Genomic DNA, 25,160 nt, shown 5'->3' with positions numbered 1-25,160 from the left:
GGTAGCCTATTTCTGAAGGACAAATGTAGCCTATGAGGAAAACAAGCTGGTTTAATACTGGGGTCCCAGCATAATCAGATAAAAGTGCCCTGAGTTCACACAGTAACCAAAGAAGTTAATTGTAACGCAAGCGAATTCAAACGATGTATCGTGTGGTAAATCAACTAAACAAAACGACAGTCATATTTTACTAGAGTAGTTTTACACCTTATAAATGTATCGCTAGTGTTTGTTGAAAACGTATTTGAGGTAGTTTGACGATAGGGGCGCCAAAAGACGATTTGAGAGACTTAACAGATCAGGCTCCCTGAAAATGACTAACAGGAATTATTTTAAAGTTATTTAATAATTTGTACACTACGCAAAACTCATCTAAATCCAATAAACATATCATACTGGTATTTTTTTCCACCAAGGACGTCAAAAAATATTCTGTATTAGACAATATCTGCACTGTTTAGAGATCAAAAGAAAGCATCATATGGCTTCAGTGACCTTTCTGACGGTGCCTTCTGTGTTTGTGGGCAAAGAAAGGTTATTAATATTTCAAAGGTGACTGGCGGGGGAGGTTTGGAGTATATTATCAAGTTATAGTTGAATGAAACCTTCATGCGCAAATTCTGAAAAGCGCGGACGGTTTAACGAAAATGTGAATGTAGCCAATCTCATGGCCACATGGTGATGCGTAAACGGGATGTTTCTGAAAGTATTAGTTTTTTTTTACACAGGCGCCATTTAATATCGGAACGCGGTGTGCTCAAGTCGGTCCGTTTCACCTTCAGGAGCGTATCAATAACACAATGAAGAGACAATTAAACACGGTTGATAAGCTATTTGTGCTGAAACATCCGTTTAATTGATTTTTAAATATTAGAATTCAATAACGTTAATAAATGCACCTGCCTGGCACGTTTTTTAAACACATATAAAGTGTAATGTAGGCCAAGGTAAACTGCTAAATATCCACCAAAGCCATTTAGATATTAAATCCCTCAAAATATTTCCGATCAAGGGCTTTGAATGTGAACTGTCAGAAAGTCAAGTTTACAATGTCGCCATGGCCTCTGCTACCTGCGCTGCATTGACAGACAGAGGATGCTCATGACAATCAGATCAAAAAAAATAACCCTGCACTTACAATTCTTTAATCAGCATTTTCTCCGGTGCTTTATGTCTTCCAAAGATAACGTAGGTTTGCACCTGGATGAGTCCAAATAGGTGTCGAGTCCTGCGTTAGTCCCGGTGTCTCGGTCTACCCCACCTCACCCGCTTCTATGTCATTCTAGGGACCGTTTTTCTATTTCCCACAGATTCACTTCCTGATCAGGGCCGAGGGGGGCGTTAACGACAACCCCTGATGCTGTGACATAGGAGTGATGACGTCATGGGCGATGATGATGATGATGAGGAGGAGGGGGGGGGGGGGGGGGTAATCGTGGTCAGCCTTAATGCTTTATTTAAAAAAAAAATGGGGACGACCGCCGATGGATGCATCATCTGAGGTGGTCGCTTGTGTGATGTAACAGCTGGTGGTCGCAACACTCGCTATCAGTCAAATTGCAATCTGTCGCAAATTATGTAACGATAAACTGGTGCAGTCTATTTATAGCACATCTGGAGACAGATCCCACCATCCGATTATTTTCATGTACTTACAGTATGATCTGCCCTCCGTCAAAGCGTTTGTCAAAACGCATTACATACAGGGTCTCTCATTTACACTGTTTATTTTTATAGGCTATGTATAATTTGTTGAGTAATAATCAGAGTATGTATATAACATTTTAGATCTGATTTCTATTTTAATGAAAAGTCAGCTCATGTTATATACAATGTAATTTTTTTCCTTTGATGCCACTTTCCTAGTAAAAAATAATTATACTAAAATCTATTTTAAATATATTTATTTAATGTTAAGTATACATTAACACATTTATGTATATATACGAAATTACTTAAAGTCTGTAACAACTAATTTTGTACTAATTTTGCACTTTGTGCGGAGATATACTGAAGAATATTAGATTGTGCTAAAGTGGAACTATCGCAAGTACACTACCATTAAAAAGCTTTTAATGTTTTTTAAAGAAGTTTTTTTCTGCTCGCCAAGCCTGCATTTATTTGATCCAAAATACAGCAAAAGCAGTAATATTGTATTATATTATATAAATATATTTACTATTTAAAATAACTGCTTTCTATTTGAATATATTTTAAAATATATATTTTATCCTGTGATCAAACCTAAGTTTTTAGCATCAGTACTCCAGTCTTCAGTGTCACATGATCCTTCAGAAATCATTCTAATATGCTGATTTGCTGTTCAATAAATATGTATTATTATTATTATTATTATTATTATTATCAGTATTTAAAAAAATAGTTGGATTTTTTTTAGGATTCTTGAATGAATGAATGAATGGAAAGATCCCAATATCAGCATTTGTCTTAAATAAAAAGCTTTTGTAACATTATACACTATACAATTCAAAAAGCTTGGAGTTGGGTAAAATTATATTTTATTTTAATAGAAATTAATACTTTCATTTAGCAAGGATGCTTAAAATTGATCAAACGTTATGATAAAGACATTTATAATATTACAAAAGATTTCCATTTCAGCTAAATGCTGTTCTTCTGAACTTTCTATTTATTGAAAAAACCCTGAAAGGAAAATGTACTCAGCTGTTTTCAACATAATAATAATATGTATGTTTTTTGAGCAGCAGATAAGAATATTAGAATAATTTCTGAAGGATCACACTGTCACACTGAAGCCTGGAGTTATGATGCTAAAAATTAAAACAGTTATTTTAAATACTAAAAATATAAATGCATTTTACCCTGAATGGTGATGATCCCCGAGACTATAATGTGAGAAAAATAAGTGTGATATTACAAAAAAAAAAAAAAAAAATCATTTATTCATTTTAAATTATTTGTTTATTTATTTTTATTCCCCACAAAACTATGCAGATTTGTTTTTATCTGTTACTTTTAGGTCTGTCAATTAATTACAATTAGTCTTAAAAATTTTGTTAATAGAAATCAGAACAAAACTTATTTTGTTATACAATGTGATAAAAACAGTGTGATATTACAATAGAAATGTTTAGATTAAATAATATTATAAATAATTAAAATATTAAATAATTTACATTTCATTGTAGCAAAGCCAAAATAAAATATGACCAAATTTTTGTCTCCACAACATTTGTTACTGTTAAAAACTAGGCCGGTCTGTTAAATAATTACAATCTCATGATTTCCATTATTAGACATTTTTTACAGTTTTATTAAACTATTCTTAAAGACCCCAAATGACAATTTAATCGAAGAAAACAACCTCATGGTTAAAGAAAATCCTACAACAAATGTAATAGACATTATGACGTTTTCACTGTAACCTAAAACAAAACAAACAAAAATGAGCAATAATTAAACATTTTATTGAATAATAATCCTTAACAGTAATGCCATATAGAACAATACATGAAGGTTTTTGAAAAAAACAAACACACAAACAAACACTGAGATGTAAGTTAATATAAAAACCTTTGCAAACAAGGCTGCATTGTCCATATGGTCTGTTAGATTTCAAAGAAATAAATACATTACACACAACACTAAAACATTTCCACAGTATCTGTGGCTTCAATCCTCCCATCAGCTACCATTAGCATCGCTAACCTCACTGTAAAGCGCACAAAAGGCACGTTTGTGAGTTAAGTTGTGCTTTCTAAATGATATTTTACTTCAGAGGTCCATTATAACTTGATCTTATGATCAGTGACACTTAAATGACTCTCTTAACACACTCTGAAATGGCACAGCATGTTATTAAAAGAAAGACAGAAAAAAGGGATTTATGGGTCATGAGGGGGTTTATGGGACATGTGTTAAAAGTGCTGTTGTTGCCCTGACATCTGCGCCAGATCGTAAGCGTTTCAGCCTCTTTAATGCATGCATCTCATGCGCATGTAGTGTAAAAACATTTATACAAACCGAAATGCATACACTGTGGTGATCAGATCTTTTTCATAAATACATTATTTCATAGAAACATGTAAAAGGCCCTTTGTGGATCATTATGACTGAAAAATGTGGTCTGAAAACAAATGCATTGCACCACAATTATTACAGTGAAAACAGTTGCTATAATGGTTTACATTGAAATCCCTTGTGAAGTTCAGATGGATGAATAGGTGTTTGGGTGTTCATGGGCAAAACTGCCAACGTTACTTCATCTGTGCAGGCCAGCCTGGCTTCAGTCTTCTTCAAAAACATCTAGTTGGCATTAAATAATCATGCTGTATACTGAAATGCCCCTGGTTTTATGGAGAAACAGTCAGGGTTGAAACTTTTTCACATGTGTGAATATATCTGTGTGAATTAAAAATAAAATGGTGAAGAAGAGAGATTCCAAATTTCCCATGTTGCTTTCTGTCTCTCTCATTCCTTTCATCCAAAAAATTGTCTCTGCGTTTGTTTTTGTGTCGCTGTGATGATTCTCTCATGCCTTTGTTTTCCCTTTATCTGCTTTCTTTATACAAAAGCCTCTGGTACGTCAGTGCCGTTGATTTTGACATAGATTTTAGCATTGTTTTCTTTCTCCTTCCTCTTTTTGTGCAGGGTTTTCTTGAAGTACAGCAGGTAGAGTGGGAGCAGGAACCCCAGCATGCTAACAACCAGCAGACCAACATTCACCTACACCAGAAAAAAAACATCAAGAGGAGGTCAAAACATGCCTAACGGCCATTTTATCCATTAAGTATTACTAAAGCTCTCTGTTGTGTGTCATACCCAGAGTGGGTCTCCTTTCAGAGGTCCCATCATGGCCATGAACAAAGGCTGCTGCAGCAGAGCAAACAGAGCGCTAACCAATGACTGCATTCCTGTCAGACTGCCGAACTGAGATGATGGGTACCTGCAGACACACAAAGAGATTGTTTGTTATCACACTATATGATTAGTGACAACTGATGATCACAAGCAGAATTTAATCTTGTTTTACAGATAATATCGATAAACTCACACAGCGGCATAAAGTCCACCGATGGCAGAGTGGATGAAGCCTCTGACGATGGTGTGGAGGACAAACGAGAGCATCTGGAGAGAGATGATATAAGGTTAATGATACAATCAAACATTATAAACTTGTTTATTCAGTTGTTTTCTATGGTAAAATTAGCAGGTGGCATGCTAGTTTTATAATAAGGCCACTAGGGGGAGATGCTGCACAACCAAGCAGGCACTCAAGGCTCCAGTAGCAAGAAATAAGCTGGTGTTGCATTTTTTCTGCATACAGTTGAGGTCAAAAGTTTACATACACCTGCAGAATCTGCAAAATGTGAATTATTTTACCAAAATGAGAGGGATCATACAAAATGCATGTTGTTAGTACTGACCTGAATAAGATGTTTCACATAAAAGACGTTTACATATTGTATAGTCCACAAGAGAAAATAATAGTTCAAAAGTGTTCAAAAGTTTACATACACTTGATTCTTAATACTGTGTTGTTACCTCAATGATCCACAGCTGTGTGTGTGTGTGTGTGTGTGTGTGTGTGTGTGTGTGTGTGTGTGTGTGTGTGTGTGTGTGTGTGTGTGTGTGTGTGTGTGTGTGTGTGTGTGTGTGTGTGTTGTAGTGATAGTTGTTCATGAGTTACATGTTAGTCCTAAACAGTTAAACTGCTTGCTGTTCTTCAAAAAAATCCTTTAGGTCCCACAAATTATTTGTTTTTTCAGCATTTTTGTGTATTTGAACCCTTTCCAACAATGACTGTATGATTATGAGACCCATCTTTTCACACTGAGGACAACTGAGGGACTCATATGCAACTATTACAGAAGGTTAAAACGCAAAACACTGATGCTCCAGATGGAAACGCGATGCATTAAGAGCTGGGGTGTGAAAACTTTTGGATTTTTAGGATTAGTATAAATTTAACTTATTTTGTCTTCTGGGGAACATGTAAGTATTTTCTGTAGCTACTGAAGGGCAGTACTAAATGAAGAAAATATGATATTTAGGCAAAATAAGGCAAGTGTACACATCTTCATTCTGTTCAAAAGTTTACAACCCTGTAAACTTTTGAACATGGTCAATTTTATAAATTCTAAATAAAGTGTTATTTTATCTTGTGGACTATATGTAAATGTCTTTCATGTGAAATGTCTTATTCAGGTCGGTACTAAATAAAAAAAAATTGTATGATCCCTATTATTTTGGTGAAATAATTAACATTTAGCAGATTCTGCAGGGTGTATGTAAACTTTTGACCTCAACTGTACATACTACTCATACCATTTCTTACCCATTTTTTGCCTTTTTAAAAATTTGTAGTCATTTTCATTTACATTTTTTAAGTTTCCTTTTCTCATCATAAATGTATATTTTACTTGATTTCAATTACTGAAAAGTGATTTATAGTTTTCGTTTTATAGTCATATTTAACAATAACAACACTTGTAAACCACAGACACTGATCTATAATAGAGAATAATATAATATCATTATATAGATCAGTGACCACAGAGCATAATGAAAAACTGATAAAAAAAAAACTGCTGTTATTTCAACTGAATTAAAAATACTAAGCAGTGTTGCCAAGTCTGTGGTTTTCCCGCAGAACTGGACTACCATAACACTGTTGCCAGGGGTTGCTGTTCATGTCTGCAGGTTGAAGCGACCCCAATAATGTGATATTTAGCCTTTAAAAATTATATGCGACTGGGCTAGTTTTGGGCGTTTTTTTTAGGTGCACTCTTGTCATAAATTAATCTATTACTATTCCTACATACACTGTAACAAAAAACAGTGGTAAAATATCTTTTTAGAAGTCTTAGACCTTTCCAATCAAATGATTAGATTAGGATTTAATTGTAATATAGTAATGTAAACTTGGTGACAGTTCTAAGGTTAAAAAAACACTATACATTGTGCAACAATAAATGTGTCGACCTGCAATATATTTAATAAAATTGTCAAATGTTCATCGTATTACAGGATTAAGTCAGTATGTAAAACACACCTGAAGAGGGAGGTTGGGAATTAGGCAGGTGACACCAAAGCCGACGAGAAGGATGTTGGTGAAGACAAAGGCCCGTGTGGCGTTGGTGACTTTCTGAATCTGTCTGTCTCTGCGTTTGGGCTGTGGTTCGTCCCTGGAGACATGGTCATTGCTTTTTTTTTTAGCATTTTGAGCTTCAAACATGATTATTTTAACTCACATCGGCATCCATCGATCATAGAAAGTGCTTCATAACCTACTTGTTGGGTTCTTTTTCGTTTTCTCCATCATCGCATTCTTTCAGCTTCCAGTCCATGATCTGACCGATGACTGGCGTTGTCATCAAGCACAAGAGTTGCATCACGCCGAAAATAGAGGTGTAGAGGCTCACTGAGAGAGCGAGAGAGAAAGAGAGATTAGAACACTGTCTAATGGATAACGTCTGAGGTTAGTTAATAACTACTCTGTTTAGTGACTGAGTTTATGGCACTCTGCAGGCTTGTGTATGCGTTACGGCCCAGAGCACAGGTGGCCAGGGAGAGGGTTATGCTTGATGTGAGTACAGGACAAGGTTAAATGCTAGAATAACAAGCTTTAGGGAAGACACACTCTACTGGTTTCTACTGTGCTACTGAGATTCTTACCCAATTCCATTTTCTCAACTGCAAAAATAAGTTGAAAAAGGAATTTAGAAGGCAGTTATAATGTCAACACTGCCTTTTTTATGTATTTACATATCTGAATTATCATAATTAAAATGTTTTTGTTGCTCTGAAATTATGTTTTGCTATGGAAGCTGTTTCCGCCACTGAATAAAAAATAAAAAATAAAAAATGTAATTCTAACTTTTATCTTACAATTCTGACTTTTTTTCGTGAAATTTTGTGATACAAACTCACAATAAATAAACTCGCAGTTTATTTCAGAATTCTAAGAAATTAAGTCAGAATTGCGTGATATAAACTCTAAATTGCGGGTTATTAAGTCAGAATTGCATGATATAATCTCCCAATTGCGAGTTACAAAGTCATAATTGCTCGCAATTCTGAGAAATAAAGTCGCAATTCTAAAACATAAAGTCAGAATTTCGAGATAACTCACATTTCTCACAACTTTTTTCTCAGGATTGAATTCTGACTTTTCTTGTGAATGCAAGTTTGTATCTAGAAATTCTGACTTTATAACATGCAATTGCAAGTTAAGTCAGAAATGTGAGGTATAAACTCGTAATTATGAGAAGTCTTTTATTTCCCCCAATTGCGAGTTATAAAGTAAGAAATGCGAGACATAAACTCGCAATTCTGAGAAATAAACTCACAATTTTAAGAAATGAAGTCAGAATTGCGAGTTCATATCTCACAATTCTGACTTTTCTTGCAAATGTGAGTTTGTATCTCGCAATTCTGACTTTATAACATGCAATTGCGAGTTAAGTTAGAATTGTGAGATATAAACTCGCAATTCTAAAAACTTCTAAAAATCTTCTTTTCCCCTCAAAATTGGATTTTATAACACACAATTGTGAGTTTCTCAATTCTGAGAAAAAGGTCAGAATTGCGTGAAAAAAATCTGAATAAGCTCTACATTTATATAATTTATATAAACTAAATTGCGAGTTATGTCAGAATTTCGAGATACAAATTCACAAATCTCACTTTTTTTTCAGAATTGCAAGACAAACTCGCTATTCTATTCTGAGAAATAGTCAAAGAAATAAAGTCAGAATTGCAAGATGTAAACTCACATTTCTGAATTGCGAGTTCATATCTCACAGTTCTGACTTTTCTTGCAAATGCGAGTTTGTATCTCGCTATTCTGACTCTATAACATGCAATTGCGAGTTAAGTCAGAATTGTAAGATATAAACTCGCAATTCTGAAAACTTTTCCCCTCAAAATTGGACTTTGTAACTCACAACTGTGAATTTCTCTCACAATTCTGAGAAAAATAGTCAGAATTGCAAAAAAAAGTCAGATTTGAGTTCATATCTCACAATTCTGACTTTATAACTCTCAGTATCACATAATTCTGAGGAAAACAAAAGTCAGAATTGTGAGATAAAAAGTCACAATAACCTTTTTTTTTTAATTGATTGGCAGAAAATGGCTTCCATACTGTGTTCACACATCAGAATTAATTTTTTGTGCTGCATTCTCAAACCAGAAATACCCTAAAAACACATAAATACATCATTCAAACATGTTTATTCACCTGTGTTGAGATCTCCTCCACTGAGGGACTCCAAGATGTTGTTCATGGCTCCCATGTAGAAGATGAGTCGCAGTTGAGTTACACACATGGTGACAAGACTCAACATGAATAGAGGGCTGAAAATGCTCTTCATGAATGACTGAGCTACAAAGATGACAAAGAAAACAAAGTTAGTCAAAATTAGTTATTGACCTGTTACATTAACACATTTCTGCACCATCAGTCCATCACTTACTTTCCTCCTTGGCCTCACACTGCAGTTCCAGGTCCATAGTGGACAGACAGAGTTTTTGTCCCTCTTTGGCAAGCTCTTTCTGTTTCTGAGTGTTATCCACGCTAAGACGCTTGCCCACTGTCGTCACCTGCTTATAAAACTGCTTGCCTGTAATCTTATGGTCAAATCCCAGCCAACTGAACTTGATCTTGACACTGGATAGATAGACAAATAGAACAAATACAGAATGAATATCAGATATTGTAGATGTTTAATGCCTATGAAAGTGGTGTATGTGTGTTTCTTACGTGTAGTCCATGTCCTCTGGTCCAGGGAAAGGCTCCAAGGGCCAGTTGAAGAAGCAGTTGATGAAGACAAGGCCTGCACAGGCTGCCCAGACTACCAGAATCGTGATGAAGGCCACACCAATGTCATAGATCACCTGTACATATAAACATTTATTATCTAAGAACATAATGTGGGATTATAGTCACAGTTGTTAAATCTAACGAACCTTGACCCCAGGAAAGGTGACGGCCGAGGAAGCGTACGAGCCGATCATGAGCGCGATGAAGGTGGCACGCAGGTCACCAAACATGTTGGGCAGCTGGAAGGAAACATGGAAACAGATTAGTAAGTCATTTGTGACCCTGGACCACAAAACCTTTTCTTTTCTGCCAAAAATCCAGGATATTAAGTGAAGATGATGTTCCATGAAGATATTTCTACTGTAAATATATCAAAACTTAATTTTTGATTAGTAATATGCATTGCTAATAACTTCAGTTGGACAACTTTAAAGGCAATTTTCTCAGTATTATGATTTTTTTGCACCCTCAGATTTCAAATAGTCGTATCACGACCAAATATTGTCGTATCCTAACAAACCATACATCAATGGAAAGCTTATTTATTTACCCTTATGACTGGTTTTGTGGGCCAGGGTCACATAAATCATATTCATAACAATCCTGGCAAAACCATATTTATTTAGATTAAAATTATATTTAAGTTTTTTAAATATTTGTTTTTAATTTATTTAATATATATTATCATATAATCTATAAGAATTCAGTCGAGAAATAAAAATGAAAGAAAGTTATTTTTTATTGTTTCAAATAATATTTTTAAATATAATATTTTTATCCTATTCTTATTTAGACAGGCTATTCAGAGCATTGATAAGAAGACAACTGATCCACAGTCTTCCACTAAAAATGGCAACAGACGAGGAGAGATGGCCAACAATTATGGGCTGACGAAAGCACAGCAAATCAACAGTGAAAGCAGTTTTAGTTCAGAGGCACTGACTGGAGCCGGAGAACAAGGTTTGGAGATTGAGAAAGAGAAAAGAGAGAAGGAACATATCACAAAGACTAGAAAACTAGAACACTACCATTTTTGAATGCTTAATCCACACTTCCTTCTTACTTTACTTTCTGTTCCTCATTTTCAATACAACAGGAATAACTGGGGCAGTAAGAACTGAGGAATGATTCGTCCAGTCTGAACCGGCTGAAGCCGAGTCTCTTTTATGGCTCTAATTGGAGCACAGACTGGGGCAGCCTGCTCACAGTTATGCCTTGTTCCTGTGACAACAAGTGGATGAGCAACAGCGAGTGTCCTGTTACGTAAGAATGCGTTTGAAAGTGTGCGATCAGGAGGTTCGTAATGGAAGAGTTGTTCTTTGTGAGAATTCCTGTCAAAACTGGTATGAAGGTATTCTCCAAAATCAGTTGTAATGCAACTTTGCTACCCTATATATATTTGCTTTAAGCAATCAATGTGATCTTCACATTTTGAGGCAGGTGTTATTTTTATTTTTCTCAGGTTGTGGCCATTAACATGTGGGGAATAGTTAATTTTGGACTCTGGGTGTGAATGTTCTTGTGAGTTCATGGTCAAATAGTTCCTCAGATCATGCTGAGTGCATGATAACCGCAGGCTATTCTCACTGGGTCAGCAAACTAGATAGTACATCATCAGGAGTTAATGCATGGTGCCTGTGCAGCAACAAGAGCGAGTCAGCGGGAAAAACACTGAAGTAAGACTCACATACTGGTCTAATGATTAATCTACTGCACCACGCTTGAGAGAAACTCAAATAAAAGAGATTGAGGAAAAATGGGATGGAGCAGGATCAAGGGCACCAAATGTAACTCAAGAATCAACCAATGAAAACCCCTTGTTGGCTAATTTAAATATGAGAACATATTCCCTACTATTTTTCTGGTGGTTACAGCCTGCTAATTAGCAATGTGAATATTACAGGCAATTTGGAGCAAGAAAGTTCAAACACATCAAAAAGGCTGGGGAAAAAATTAAGTGTACATTCGTGAATAAGTTAACACACACTCACCGTAAGTGAAGTGAAGGTCATACACATTCCTCCAAAACCATTAAAGGTCAGAGCGATGAAGATCAAAACGGACAGATCTAGAAAAACAAGCAAATGTTAAATGATGGAATATTATTGGTGTCTATTTTACTAAATTTTAACACTGTTCTTCAAAAAATCCTTCAGGTCCCACAAATTCTTTGGGTTTTCAGCATTTTTGTGTATTTGAACCCTTTCCAACAATGACTGTATGATTTGAGATCCATTTACAGATTACAGAAGGTTCAAACACTCACTGATGCTTCAAAAGGAAACACATGCTTTAAGAGTCTGGGGGGTCGGGGGTGAAGACTTTTAGAATTTGAAGATTAGGGTAAATTTAACCTTATTTTGTCTTTTGGGAAACATGCAAGTATCTTCTGTAGATTCTGAAGGCCAGTACTTCATGAAAAAATATGATATTTAAGCAAAATAAGAAAAATATACACATCTTCATTCTGTTCAAAGGTTTTCACCCCAAGCTCTTAATGCATCATTTTTCCTTCTGGAGCATCAGTGAGCATTTGAACTCTCTGTAATAGTTGCATTTGAGTCCCTCAGTTGTCCCCACTGTGAAAAGATGGATCTCAAAATCATACAGTCATTTTTGGAAGGGGTTTAAACACACAAAAATGCTGAAAAACCAAAGAATTTGTGGGACCTGAAGGATTTTTCTGAAGAACAGCGGACAGTGTAACTGTTCAGGACAAGGGACTTATGAACTATCACTAAACAAAGAAACAAACAAATAAAATACAGCTGTGGATCAATCAGGTAACAACACAGTATTAAGAATCAAGTGTATCTAAACTTTTGAACAGGGTCATTTTTATAAATTCAACTATTATTTTCTCTTGTGGACGATATGTAAATGTCTTTTATGTGAAATATTCAGGTCAGCACTAAATAAAAAATATGTATAATAAAAAATTTTTAAAAATCTATTTTGTATAACACCTCTTATTTTGCTAAAATAATTAACATTTTGCAGATTCTGCAAACTTTTGACCTCAATGTTCTTACCATTTGGGTTGCTGGCTCCATAAGCAATCATAAGGCATGAGAGGGCAAAGCAGGCACTGGAAAAGAAGATGCACTCAGAGGTCAGTTAATAATGAAAAATTTCTGTCTGTACTATGATCTGACCTTAGGATACACACTTACCACACTTTTCATTTCATTAATAATTTATCCATCATGTGACTGCTATAGTAATGACATTGATAAATTAAGCACATGCTATCTACCTTCCAAGCAGACGGAGTTTGCGTGGGCCGTATTTGTCCATGACGATTCCAAGAGGAAGTGTGATGGCGCTGAGAAGAAAGGAACCCACTGTGAAGGCCAGATTCAGCATCTCATCCTGTTCTTTACAGATGAGCCAGCCATTCATCCTCAGATTGTCCTCCGGATGGTTTAGAGGGACTACCTCCACTCCGCCATTATGCAGGAACTCATCATATTCATATTCTGCATCATTCGAAGGCACAGCTGGTAAAGAGAAGTTCGCTGTCGAGCTGTTTCCTTTGGAAAAGAAAAAGAGGAGAGATAATGGGAACTTATGTTAACCATTATTATCAGCAGCTACCATGTTCCAAAAACAGTTTGAATACCAATCCCAGCAGGCACACAATGTCATAAGACATTGATCTTTGTGACCCTGGACCACAAAACTTAAGTAGCACTGGTAGATTTGTAGCAATAGCCAAAAATGCATTGTGTGGTCAAAATTATAATTTTTTCTTTAATGCCAAAAATCATTAGGATGTTAAGTAAAGTTCATGTATATATCCAAACTTAATTTTTTATTAGTATATGCATTGGTAAGAACTTTATTTGGACAACTTTTAAAGACGATTTTCTCAATATTTTTTCAGTATATTCTCGGCCAAATATTCAGGGTCACATTTGGTTACATTTCGGTTGTGACGTCGGGTGACCAAAATTCATTGTAAATTTACTGTCTAATGTCAATGTTAAATTGATGTCAATACCAATGTCAGCTGTTGTTTTTGTTGTGTATTGTTGGTTTTAGGTTGTGTAACCAAAATCCAGTGTTAAGTCAATGTCAAATTTACATCAAATACTGACTAAGCATCAAGTACTTGTAATTCTGGTTGCTGTCTAATCATGCAGATGCAACACATGTGGACTCCCATAACTCATGATGGTTCTTAGAAGTTCCTGGATGGGGTTTCTCAAAACAAGCACTCTACGGCCAAGTAAACACAGCATGGGTGGAACGGTCAGTGGATTTAGGTAAGGATATTCCAACATTGCTTCAAGAGTTTGGAATTGCCGAGTGTTTTAAAAAACAAGGACACCTAAGAAGGTCATCATTCACACACCTTCAAGTCATTCCAAACCTGTATGACTTCTTCTGTAGAACATGAAGATATTTTCTTCATATTGTCCAAATGACTAACCAAGTTTCACCATTGAACAGCATGGCTAGATCAGCATAAACCAGCCTGGAATGAATTCTGGTTTAAGCTGGTCTTCTCAGCTGTGCTCCAAAGTGTCTGAGATAAACCTTCACCCAGCAGTAAAATGCTTGGAAATTTGGAATCTCCATTATGTGGTCTCATAAAACCTAAGATAAGAGTTAGGAATGATAGAATGAAGAAAGCTGAACGTTTGCTCTTCCTTTATCTTGTTCTGCTGCAGGAACGACGTTTATAATTGTCCTTTTGGACTATTGTACAATCCTGTTCCACATTATCTCACCACGCACATATAAACTACTGATACCGAACCAGGTGACATTTCATTAATAGCTGCTGGCACAGTGGAGACATAAACTAGATAATCAGACCTGACCTTACACTAATCTGGAGGTTTTTCAATCTTAACTGCTGATGGATGATAAAAAGTGTAAAATACAAAATGTGGTTATAAATAAGTGTTTTTAAAGAAGCGTGAGTGTGTGAAAAACCTTTCTTTTAAACCTCAAGATACCACCCATTGGTGTGGAAACTGTGACTTTGCTATAAATATCCATTCAGTTGAGCCAGTGTCATCCCGATGATACACGCGTCTTCCTTCCACAACAAAGAGGAGGTTTCCAACTCCAAGCGTGCTTTAGAACTGAGTGCGGAATGTTCTGACGTGTTTGGCACCCGGTTGTGAACTTTCTCACGCCACACATGAGGTGTTGGGTTTTACGTTGACTGCTAGGAAACTGAGGCTTGCGCTGGGTTCTTTGATAAACTGAGCTGATGTGTGAACAGTGCTCCCACTGTAAATCCTACTAAAGATGCACCAAAGATGGTGTACATAGGCTAAATTGATGTGCAAATGTTTAAGACACAACCGGAGAGATCGATAGAAGGGTTGATAGAGGAACATACATGAACATGTTGAACCTCATTTAAGGGGTTTATTACTTAACCTCGCAGTAATAAACTGTCTTCACTGTAACAATTTTCTGATAGGCTGACTGCCACGTGATGCCTTTGTGTGTATAAGTGTCACATGGAAATTCTTAAAATTATCTTAAAATTTTAGAAATGAACTAAAGGAACTGTAAACATTTTAACATATGAAGATTTGGGGATATATAGAGCGCAAGTGGGAGTGAAAACAAGGAAGGGTTGTTCTTTTCATTCACAGCCATTAGTGAGGTGGCCAGATCTGATAAAATGTAAGGAACAGATAGTGAATAAGACTTACAAACAATACAAAGTGTCTCTAACCTCAATTCTGAGAAAGCTTGAACGTGATAATGCTCTTATCATGACGACTTTAAAGATTGCACAATGGTAAATCTCAGCTGGTGTACTAAACCACAAAAGTCCTCACATGCTTCGTGTCATTCAAAATGGTCAAAGACAAAGGACGTGAATGCTGACTAAAATCTCATGATATTGTCCTGTGAGACTTATCTGTGGACTTTAAGCCTGCTGAATAGTCTTGAACACTGATGGTTTTTGCTGAGACAGTCTTATTACGTCACAATAATGTGACCGAAAGGAGTCAAATCAGCTGAGTAATGTCAAAACAACAGGAACTATGACAGAAAAAAAGAAACGATAAGCACTTTGAATGCAAAAATGCCAGACAGACAGACAGACACGTACGTCGTACAATGCCCACCACTCCACCCAGAAGAAGTGGTATTCCTAGATCTACCCGAACGATAAGCCTCCTACAGTTTCCTTCACAAACAACTCTTTTCTCGTCTTCTGCCCCTCCTCTACCCCTTTTTTCTTGTCTGCCTGGGAATTTCAAACTAGCTTTTGTGGTTAAAATAGGTCTCAATGTCCTTTTCTTTTATTAAATCAAGGCCTAAGAGAGAACAGGACAATGATAAAAGGGCATCACCAGCCACAATAAGAGCAAAACGTGCTCTTATGTGATGCTAATCAATCCTGAAGAGTTCAATCAATCAGATATGAGCTAATCAGCAAATCTGAGGATCTGACTGAGATGATGAACATCTTAATTTACATCTGACAGGCTGTAGGTCTCTCAATTTAAAGAACTGCACTTGATTAGGTCATCCCTGTGGAAAGCCCTTCAACATTCTTGTGTTTTACTGTGACTACCAGCTGATTTAACGGAAGTCTGTGGTAGTGTCTATAGTTGTGGGGCTCCTGTGGGAAAACATCATTCCTCCTCCTTAGAGAAGGTAACCACAGACTTGTGTAACCGCAAAAGTGTTTTGCTGTGGAGCGCAATCAGTTACTCCACATAAAACGCTACTGTCATTGATGGATTGTTGTACAATACACGTGACTTTAAAAGTAGGGTCTTTCAAGTACTATCAGATGCAGTCTTTGTTTCAAGATAGGATTGGAATGAAGGAATGTATGGAATTTGCCAATATGAGTAGTGACAAAACAGTAATGCATTAAATTAAATTCTTTCAAAGGTAAGATCACAAGCTTGACTTGCAGACACCTAAATGTTCCTCAAAGGCTCTTCTAAATTGCATAAGTTCTTTTTCTTGATGTTCAAGGCTTCCTACCTGGATCTGTGCAGAGGTATGAATAGAAGCCTTCAGACTTCAGCATGATGAGTAAGGAGCCCCATCCCAGCAGAACAGCGGAGAAGAGTAGATTTTCAATGATGGCTGTTATCGCCATCCACCAGCGGCGGGCAAATGCCGTGGCTAGAGTGGGTGCCATAGCTGCAAGGAGTAGGACAGCTGACAGACAAGAGGAACAGGGTGGAATCAGACCTCACAATCTGTGGATACAGACAAGAGAGAGGTGTGTTAAAGTCATTTTAAAGTGATAATATAGAAACATACTGTAGATAGACTGTTTAGCATGCACTTTTTTGAGTTCGTGAACTCTTAAGACGTGTGAATGAGCCACTAAAGCTACTTCAAAGACTCACACCTTCTTTGTTATGCATATGACTTTAAGAGGCAGTTCTTTCAAAGTCACTCAGGCTGTTTTGCAATACAGTTTAAGAACAGTGATAGGGAGAGGTCCCAAAATTACAAAATTCGGATTGCAACAGATCCCACACATTGTTTTAGAAGCTAAATGTCATGACGAGAGCTATTGAAGCTACAGTCAAACCTAAATTTATTCAGACACCTTCAACATTTCTCACATTATCTCAGTTTATTTACTAGTTTAGAAAATAGTAATAACATATGACAAGAACTCAAAGTTAAATTGTGTCAGCACAAATTCATCTTGATAATCACAGATGAATTACAGTCAAGCCAAAATGTATTTAGACACTTTTAAAATTTCTCACATTATCAGTTTATTTGCTATAGTTTCGAAAATGGTAATACGATATAATAGTAAGAGATAACTTTTATACAAAGGTATGTAACAAAACATGGTCAGATCAAAGTGTTAAATCATTTTACTGGTAGTCCACTGAATGAAGATTGTTTTGCTATAATATGTCACAGTTTACTACATTTGCTGTTCTCACTTACATAAATGAATTATGGTGTCCTGACTGCACCCGCTAGTAAAATCTCAAAAATTATATCTGGTGTCTGTATAATTTTTGGTTTGACTGTATAGGCTATAACACAAAGAAATCAAATTCTGAAATCAAATGAAGTCAAATATCTTTGACTTATCTTAGTCTGACCTAGTGTATATCAAACACACATGCATTATTATTCTTATTAAAGTGTACCAGTTTTCGTAATGTAACTTTAATGTAAAATTAACTATTAGTCTGTGAAAGAATATTATTCTTGGTCTTTCATCAACTTGACATACACACAAGCAAAATATCATATAAGAAAAATAAAGTACACATACCTTTGAGTGGCAGGCAAACAAGTGCTATAGTCTTTTAGTGCAGAGTGGTCTTCCCCCTTGATGCCTTTGCTCTCTCTTTTCCTCCCTCTGCTCCTCCTGCAGCCAGTTACCGGCCCTTACTGAGAATGTGTTTCACTGCAGCTGACGAATTTATAGCGGTTTCATGTGAAAAAGCATCGAATCGTTTCTATTGGCTGCAACGGGAGACTGAGTACACCTGTCAGCCAATCAGCTGCGAGTCTGCCGCTGCACTGAAAACTCACGGCTGTCAACAGGTGAGCTACTGGATATTTATCTGCTTTGGAAGAAGCGGCTGAATTGGGCTCGATTTTGTACAGGAAATAGTTTTTAGATATGTCGCCTCATAAAACGGGAGGACCTTTTTATCATCAATGATGAAGTCAATATTTTCGACTGAGTTTATTGATTAGGGCTGTAAGGTTATTTCCTAAACTGCAGATTAACTAGCAAGGAGGCGAATTACGAAAGTGAATAAAGATGAATCAGTCTCTGAGACATTACAGGTCTTCAGGTAATAAGATGACATAAACCATTGTTTTATGTCACTGTTTTATGAACTTGTTTTTTGTGAGGAGAGTCACGGACGTGAGATGAACTGCTGAATTGCAAAATGCAGATAAGACAGCACAAACAACTAGCAAACTGTGTCAAGTCAACAAAAACAGCTCGAAGTGTCTTAAATGGTGGCATTAAAGGATGTGTTACTTAACACGATTCTGTTTCTCAAGCCACAACTATTGAAGAAATACCAATAGTAACCTATTTTCTGACAGACCATAGCTACAAACAAGCTATCCTTGCTGAAAAACCAGGTTAAGCCGGTCTTCTAGACTTTTCTGTCATCTGACGGCAATTATGGTTAACGCTACCATGCTGATTTTTGTCACATAGCAATAATAACGCGATTTATGCTTATGCCAGAAGTGTTTTATTGTTTTGTTCTTGTCATAAACATAACACTTTTCAGCAGTACACATTTGCTCACTCGGGCTACAGCAGATGCCGGGTGTAAATCAGGTTGTTATTCTCGAAACACGTCGCCCTTGTGTTATTTACCAGAATAGAGAGGTTGCGCGTGCTCGCATGCTCGCTCTCAGAAACCCGCTCTGACAGGCGTAAAGCAGTTACTGGGTATTAGTTTAAATCTACTTATAAATCTTTATACAAACATTAAACGTCACATTTTCTACAAACGAGTTCTCAAGACATCTGCACGCACAGTAGTCTGGTGTTTTCGATTAAATCATTGCATAACAAAGTCGTATTGATCAAGCTAATCAGCAAGAGCTGGTATTTGCCTATCACTGTCATATCAATATGACTGATAGATAGCTGTCAGACGCACACACAAAACGTTTATCATGTTAAATATACCATTGGTAACTGTTTACAGCAGGATATATTAGGCTATTTGAAAAGGAGTTATTAAAATTAATATTTCTATTTTCCTAAATAGTACATTATACACCCATTGATTAATAGCAATTAAACCCTTGTTTATTTGAATAGGGCTTTGCATTCTTTTCTACAGTGAGCTAATGGCCTGTTTCAAGTAGGTTATGTGATCAATACTTTATCACTGTGAAGAGTAAACGCTTGATCGGGGGTTCAGGCCTATTATCTTTGCAAAACAAAAGCACAGGTTTGATAAGAAAACAGGAACCATTTCCAGATGTTGACTAGTATTCTAAGAAGTTTCTCAAGGATTTTAAAGTCAAATGTTTACTAGCAAGGTTCACTTCTGTACATCCTAATCTTCAACTGGGCACGGGTTACTTAAAGCCTACGTGATGAACTACATTCAGTTGAGAACTCCAAGCTTTGAGCTCGAAACAAGCACATCAAACGAACCAAGAGGAACAAAAACAACTGCTCTCACCCAGTTACATAAGCTCCAATCAGCTCACACTTGTTTTTCACTTTAATGCCGTCATCTGTGATTTTAGTTCCCTCTCACGTTGGCCTAAAGGAGCCTTGTGAAATTCATGACTTTACCCTTTAACGTCAGTAACAGTAAGGTAGATCTTTATTTCAAGAACTTCAAAAATGAAACTGAAAGCAAATGCTCATTAACATTATTAATGAAGGTGTTTTAAGAAAAAGGTTTCTTTGACTAGGTGGTCCTGCATAGGGATGGGAATTGATAAGATTTTTACGATTCCAATTCCATTTTCGATTCTGCTTAACGATTCGATTCTTTATCGATTCCCTTATCGATTCTCATATGGAAGAAAAGGGACAACAAATTGTTGATTAACATAGTTAAACTGTCTCTGTTTGGGGCTTTGTACTTAGGGTTGAGAATCTTTGTCATCTCCCTAGAAAATATATAATGGGAATGAATGAGTCCTGCAGTTTTATTAGCCGAGGACATGCTAACGTTGCTGTTGCTGCTGGGTTGAGAACTGTTACGCCTGTTTCACACATACTCCGTCTGCAGTGCGTATGCGACTGCGGTCAAGCCAGCCGCGCCTTAAAATACACGGTCAAGCCAGCCGCACTTTTTTTTTAACTTGCGCGTGTAATCGTGCACTTACGGTACGGGTACTGAGAGCAGGTCAAATGCATGTAAAGAAGCTGTCAAACCGGCGTTTCCTATATACTTTTTATTCGTATGTTTATAAATACATTACATTAGTCCATAAACAATTATATTGTATCTAATTATTCTAAATAATTTGATAATGTAAAAAATTAATAATATTAATGTGTTTTATTCCGTTTTTTTATTTTGATATTTGTGTGCGTGTAGGCTCTCTCTCTCTCACTGACTATATATAGAAGAAGAAAAAGCCGTCACACCGGCGTTTCCTTTTAGTTTATGTAATTTTGTGCATAAACGTTTGTATTTGTACATTATTAAAATAATTTATTAATGTTAATAAATGTTAATATAAAAGTGTTTTATTTAATCTTTTATTTTAATGTTTGTATGTATGTATGTGTGTGTGTGTGTGTGTGTGTGTGTGTGTGTGTGTGTGTGTATATATATATATATATATATATATATATATATACATATACATATACAATACAAAACTAGAAGAAAGTCACCCTAAACAACAAAATAGCTCCTAGCACTGTATCCCATTTTCCAACACTCATAAAAAATGTTCCTCCATAGGTTAGCTCATTCTTTCAATTGATCTGTATTCAGAGTGACCCTGACTATCACTGTAATTATTTTCAAGACATTTTACTGTATAGTTTTGGAGAAAAACAATAACAAAATCACCCTAAACAACAAAATGCATCCTGTTATTTGCACTGTATCCCGTTTTCCAACACTCATAAAAAATATCCCTCTATAGGTTAGCTCATTCTTTCACTCCATCTGTATTCAGAGTGACCCTGACTATCACTGTAATTATTTTCAAGACATATTACTGTATAGTTTTGGAGAAAATTAGAAACAAAATCACCCTAAACAACAAAATGCATCCTGTTATTTGCACTGTATCCCGTTTTCCAACACTCATAAAAAATATCCCTCTATAGGTTAGCTCATTCTTTCACTCCATCTGTACTCAGAGTGACCCTGACTATCACTGTAGTTATTTTCAAGACATTTTACTGTACAGTTTTGGAGAACATTTGAAACAAAATCACCCTAAACTACAAAATGAGTCCTATAGCACTTGCACTGTATCCCATTTTCCAACACTCATAAAAAATGTTCCTCTATAGGTTAGCTCATTCTTTCACTCCATCTGTATTCACAGTGACCCTGACTATCACTGTAATTATTTTCAAGACATTTTACTGTACAGTTTTGGAGAACATTTGAAACAAAATCACCCTAAACTACAAAATGAGTCCTATAGCACTTGCACTGTATCCCATTTTCCAACACTCATAAAAAATGTTCCTCTATAGGTTAGCTCATTCTTTCACTCCATCTGTACTCAGAGTGACCCTGACTATCAGTGTAGTTATTTTCAAGACATTTTACTGTATAGTCTTGGAGAAAATTAGAAACAAAATCACTTTAAACTACAAAATGAGCCCTATAGCACTTGCATTGTATCCCATTTTCCAACACTCATAAAAAGTATTCCTCTATAGGTTAGCTCATTCTTTCAATTGATCTGTATTCAGAGTGACCCTGACTATCACTGTCATTATTTTCAAGACATTTTACTGTATAGTTTTGGAGAAAAACAATAACAAAATCACCCTAAACAACAAAATGCATCCTGTTATTTGCCCTGTATCCCGTTTTCCAACACTCATAAAAAATGTTCCTCTATAGGTTAGCTCATTCTTTCACTCCATCTGTATTAAGAGTGACCCTGACTATCAGTGTAATTATTTTCAAGACATTTTACTGTACAGTTTTGGAGATAATTTGAAACAAAATCACCCTAAACTACAAAATAAGTCCTATAGCACTTGCACTGTATCCCATTTTCCAACACTCATAAAAAATGTTCCTCTATAGGTTAGCTCATTCTTTCAATTGATCTGTATTCAGAGTGACCCTGACTATCACTGTAATTATTTTCAAGACATTTTACTGTATAGTTTTGGAGAAAAACAATAACAAAATCACCCTAAACAACAAAATGAGTCCTATAGCACTTGCACTGTATCCCATTTTCCAACACTCATAAAAAATGTTCCTCTATAGGTTAGCTCATTCTTTCAATTGATCTGTATTCAGAGTGACCCTGACTATCACTGTAATTATTTTCAAGACATTTTACTGTACAGTTTTGGAGATAATTTGAAACAAAATCACCCTAAACTACAAAATAAGTCCTATAGCACTTGCACTGTATCCCATTTTCCAACACTCATAAAAAATATTCCTTTATAGGTTAGCTCATTCTTTCAATTGATCTGTATTCAGAGTGACCCTGACTATCACTGTAATTATTTTCAAGACATTTTACTGTATAGTTTTGGAGAAAATTAGAATCAAAATCACCCTAAACAACAAAATGAGTCCTATAGCACTTGCACTGTATCCCATTTCCCAACACTCATAAAAAATGTTCCTCTATAGGTTAGCTCATTCTTTCACTCCATCTGTATTCACAGTGACCCTGACTATCACTGTAGTTATTTTCAAGACATTTTACTGTATAGTTTTGGAGAAAATTAGAATCAAAATCACCCTAAACAACAAAATGAGTCCTATAGCACTTGCACTGTATCCCATTTTCCAACACTCATAAAAAATGTTCCTCTATAGGTTAGCTCATTCTTTCACTCCATCTGTATTCAGAGTGACCCTGACTTTCACTGTAGATATTTTCAAGACATATTACTGTATAGTTTTGGAGAAAAACAATAACAAAATCACCCTAAACAACAAAATGCATCCTGTTATTTGCACTGTATCCCTTTTTCCAACACTCATAAAAAATGTTCCTCTATAGGTTAGCTCATTCTTTCACTCCATCTGTACTCAGAGTGACCCTGACTATCACTGTAGTTATTGTCAAGACATTTTACTGTATAGTTTTGGAGAAAATTAGAAACAAAATCACCCTAAACAACAAAATGAGTCCTATAGCACTTGTACTGTATCCCATTTTCCAACACTCATAAAAAATGTTCCTCTATAGGTTAGCTCATTCTTTCACTCCATCTGTATTCAGGGTGACTCTGACTATCAGTGTAGTTATTTTCAAGACATTTTACTGTATAGTTTTGGAGAAAAACAATAACAAAATCACCCTAAACAACAAAATGAGTCCTATAGCACTTGCACTGTATCCCATTTTCCAACACTCATAAAAAATGTTCCTCTATAGGTTAGCTCATTCTTTCACTCCATCTGTATTCAGAGTGACCCTGACTTTCACTGTAGGTATTTTCAAGACATATTACTGTATAGTTTTGGAGAAAAACAATAACAAAATCACCCTAAACAACAAAATGCATCCTGTTATTTGCACTGTTTCCCATTTTCCAACACTCATAAAAAATATTCCTTTATAGGTTAGCTCATTCTTTCACTCCATCTGTACTCAGAGTGACCCTGACTATCACTGTAGTTATTTTCAAGACATTTTACTGTATACTTTTGGAGAAAATTAGAAACAAAATCACTCTAAACTACAAAATGAGTCCTATAGCACTTGCACTGTATCCCATTTTCCAACACTCATAAAAATATTCCTTTATAGGTTAGCTCATTCTTTCAATTGATCTGTATTCAGAGTGACCCTGACTATCACTGTAATTATTTTCAAGACATTTTACTGTATAGTTTTGGAGAAAATTAGAAACAAAATCACCCTAAACAACAAAATGAGTCCTATAGCACTTGCACTGTATCCCATTTTCCAACACTCATAAAAAATATTCCCCTATAGGTTAGCTCATTCTTTCACTCCATCTGTACTCAGAGTGACCCTGACTATCACTGTAGTTATTTTCAAGACATTTTACTGTATAGTTTTGGAGAAAATTAGAAACAAAATCACCCTAAACAACAAAATGAGTCCTATAGCACTTGTACTGTATCCCATTTTCCAACACTCATAAAAAATGTTCCTCTATAGGTTAGCTCATTCTTTCACTCCATCTGTATTCAGGGTGACTCTGACTATCAGTGTAGTTATTTTCAAGACATATTACTGTATAGTTTTGGAGAAAAACAATAACAAAATCACCCTAAACAACAAAATGCATCCTGTTATTTGCACTGTTTCCCATTTTCCAACACTCATAAAAAATGTTCCTCTATAGGTTAGCTCATTCTTTCAATTGGTCTGTATTCAGAGTGACCCTGACTATCACTGTAGTTATTTTCAAGACATTTTACTGTATAGTTTTTGAGGAAATTTGAAACAAAATCACCCTAAACTACAAAATGAGTCCCATAGCACTTGCACTGTATCCCATTTTCCAACACTCATGAAAAGTGTTCCTTTATTAGCTCATTCTTTCGATTTGTATTTGTAGAGAGTGACCCTTACTATAATTGTATTCAGTACTGATTACACAATTAAAGGCACACTCACCACAAAAGGTGCATTCTAACTGTATTTATTAATGAAAAAGCAAATTTTTTTTTTTTTTTGGTAGAAAAAAAAAATTACATTTGGATTTGACACTGTACTAATA

The 25,160-nt window shown here is 35.8% G+C and overlaps 2 protein-coding genes across 3 annotated transcripts in view; both read right to left on the bottom strand.

Annotated features, from left to right (window-relative positions):
- pitpnab (phosphatidylinositol transfer protein, alpha b) overlaps window positions 1–1,310 on the bottom strand; it is a 34,704-nt gene extending 33,394 nt beyond the window's left edge. The window contains exon 1 of the mRNA XM_073830110.1: window positions 1,139–1,310. Coding sequence (XP_073686211.1) covers window positions 1,139–1,155 — 17 coding nt within the window. The 5' untranslated portion in view covers window positions 1,156–1,310. The remainder of the gene's footprint in view (window positions 1–1,138) is intronic.
- A 2,123-nt stretch (window positions 1,311–3,433) lies between these two features.
- slc43a2b (solute carrier family 43 member 2b) lies at window positions 3,434–18,192 on the bottom strand. Of its 2 annotated transcripts, XM_073829980.1 has the most exons (15): window positions 18,060–18,192; window positions 16,787–17,007; window positions 13,065–13,341; window positions 12,841–12,896; window positions 11,800–11,876; window positions 9,955–10,047; window positions 9,749–9,882; window positions 9,462–9,655; window positions 9,227–9,370; window positions 7,660–7,677; window positions 7,276–7,405; window positions 7,037–7,169; window positions 5,036–5,109; window positions 4,804–4,927; window positions 3,434–4,707 (listed from the first exon to the last, which is right to left on the bottom strand). In XM_073829980.1, the coding sequence occupies exons 2-15, from the start codon at window positions 16,944–16,946 to the stop codon at window positions 4,546–4,548; spliced, it is 1,776 nt and encodes a 591-aa protein (XP_073686081.1). In that variant the 5' UTR covers window positions 16,947–17,007; window positions 18,060–18,192; the 3' UTR covers window positions 3,434–4,545. The 2 variants fall into 2 exon arrangements, with proteins under 2 accessions (XP_073686081.1, XP_073686082.1); XM_073829981.1 differs by lacking the exon at window positions 7,660–7,677.
- Window positions 18,193–25,160: the final 6,968 nt, after the last annotated feature.

This window comes from Garra rufa, chromosome 23 (assembly GCF_049309525.1).
Source record: "Garra rufa chromosome 23, GarRuf1.0, whole genome shotgun sequence".
NCBI classification, from domain to species: Eukaryota; Metazoa; Chordata; class Actinopteri; order Cypriniformes; family Cyprinidae; genus Garra; species Garra rufa.
Note: the sequence above shows the minus strand (reverse complement) of the source record. Positions and strands in the feature narration are given on the sequence as shown.

Excerpts from the sequence above, each read along its gene's own strand:
- slc43a2b (XM_073829980.1), bottom strand. The coding sequence starts at position 16,946 with ATGGCACCCACTCTAGCCACGGCATTTGCCCGCCGCTGGTGGATGGCG. Across the intron at positions 10,048-11,799 it reads TGACCTTCACTTCACTTACG|CTGCCCAACATGTTTGGTGA; the intron begins GTGAGTGTGTGT and ends GTTTCCTTCCAG. Across the intron at positions 7,170-7,275 it reads AACGAAAAAGAACCCAACAA|GGACGAACCACAGCCCAAAC; the intron begins GTAGGTTATGAA and ends CCATGTCTCCAG.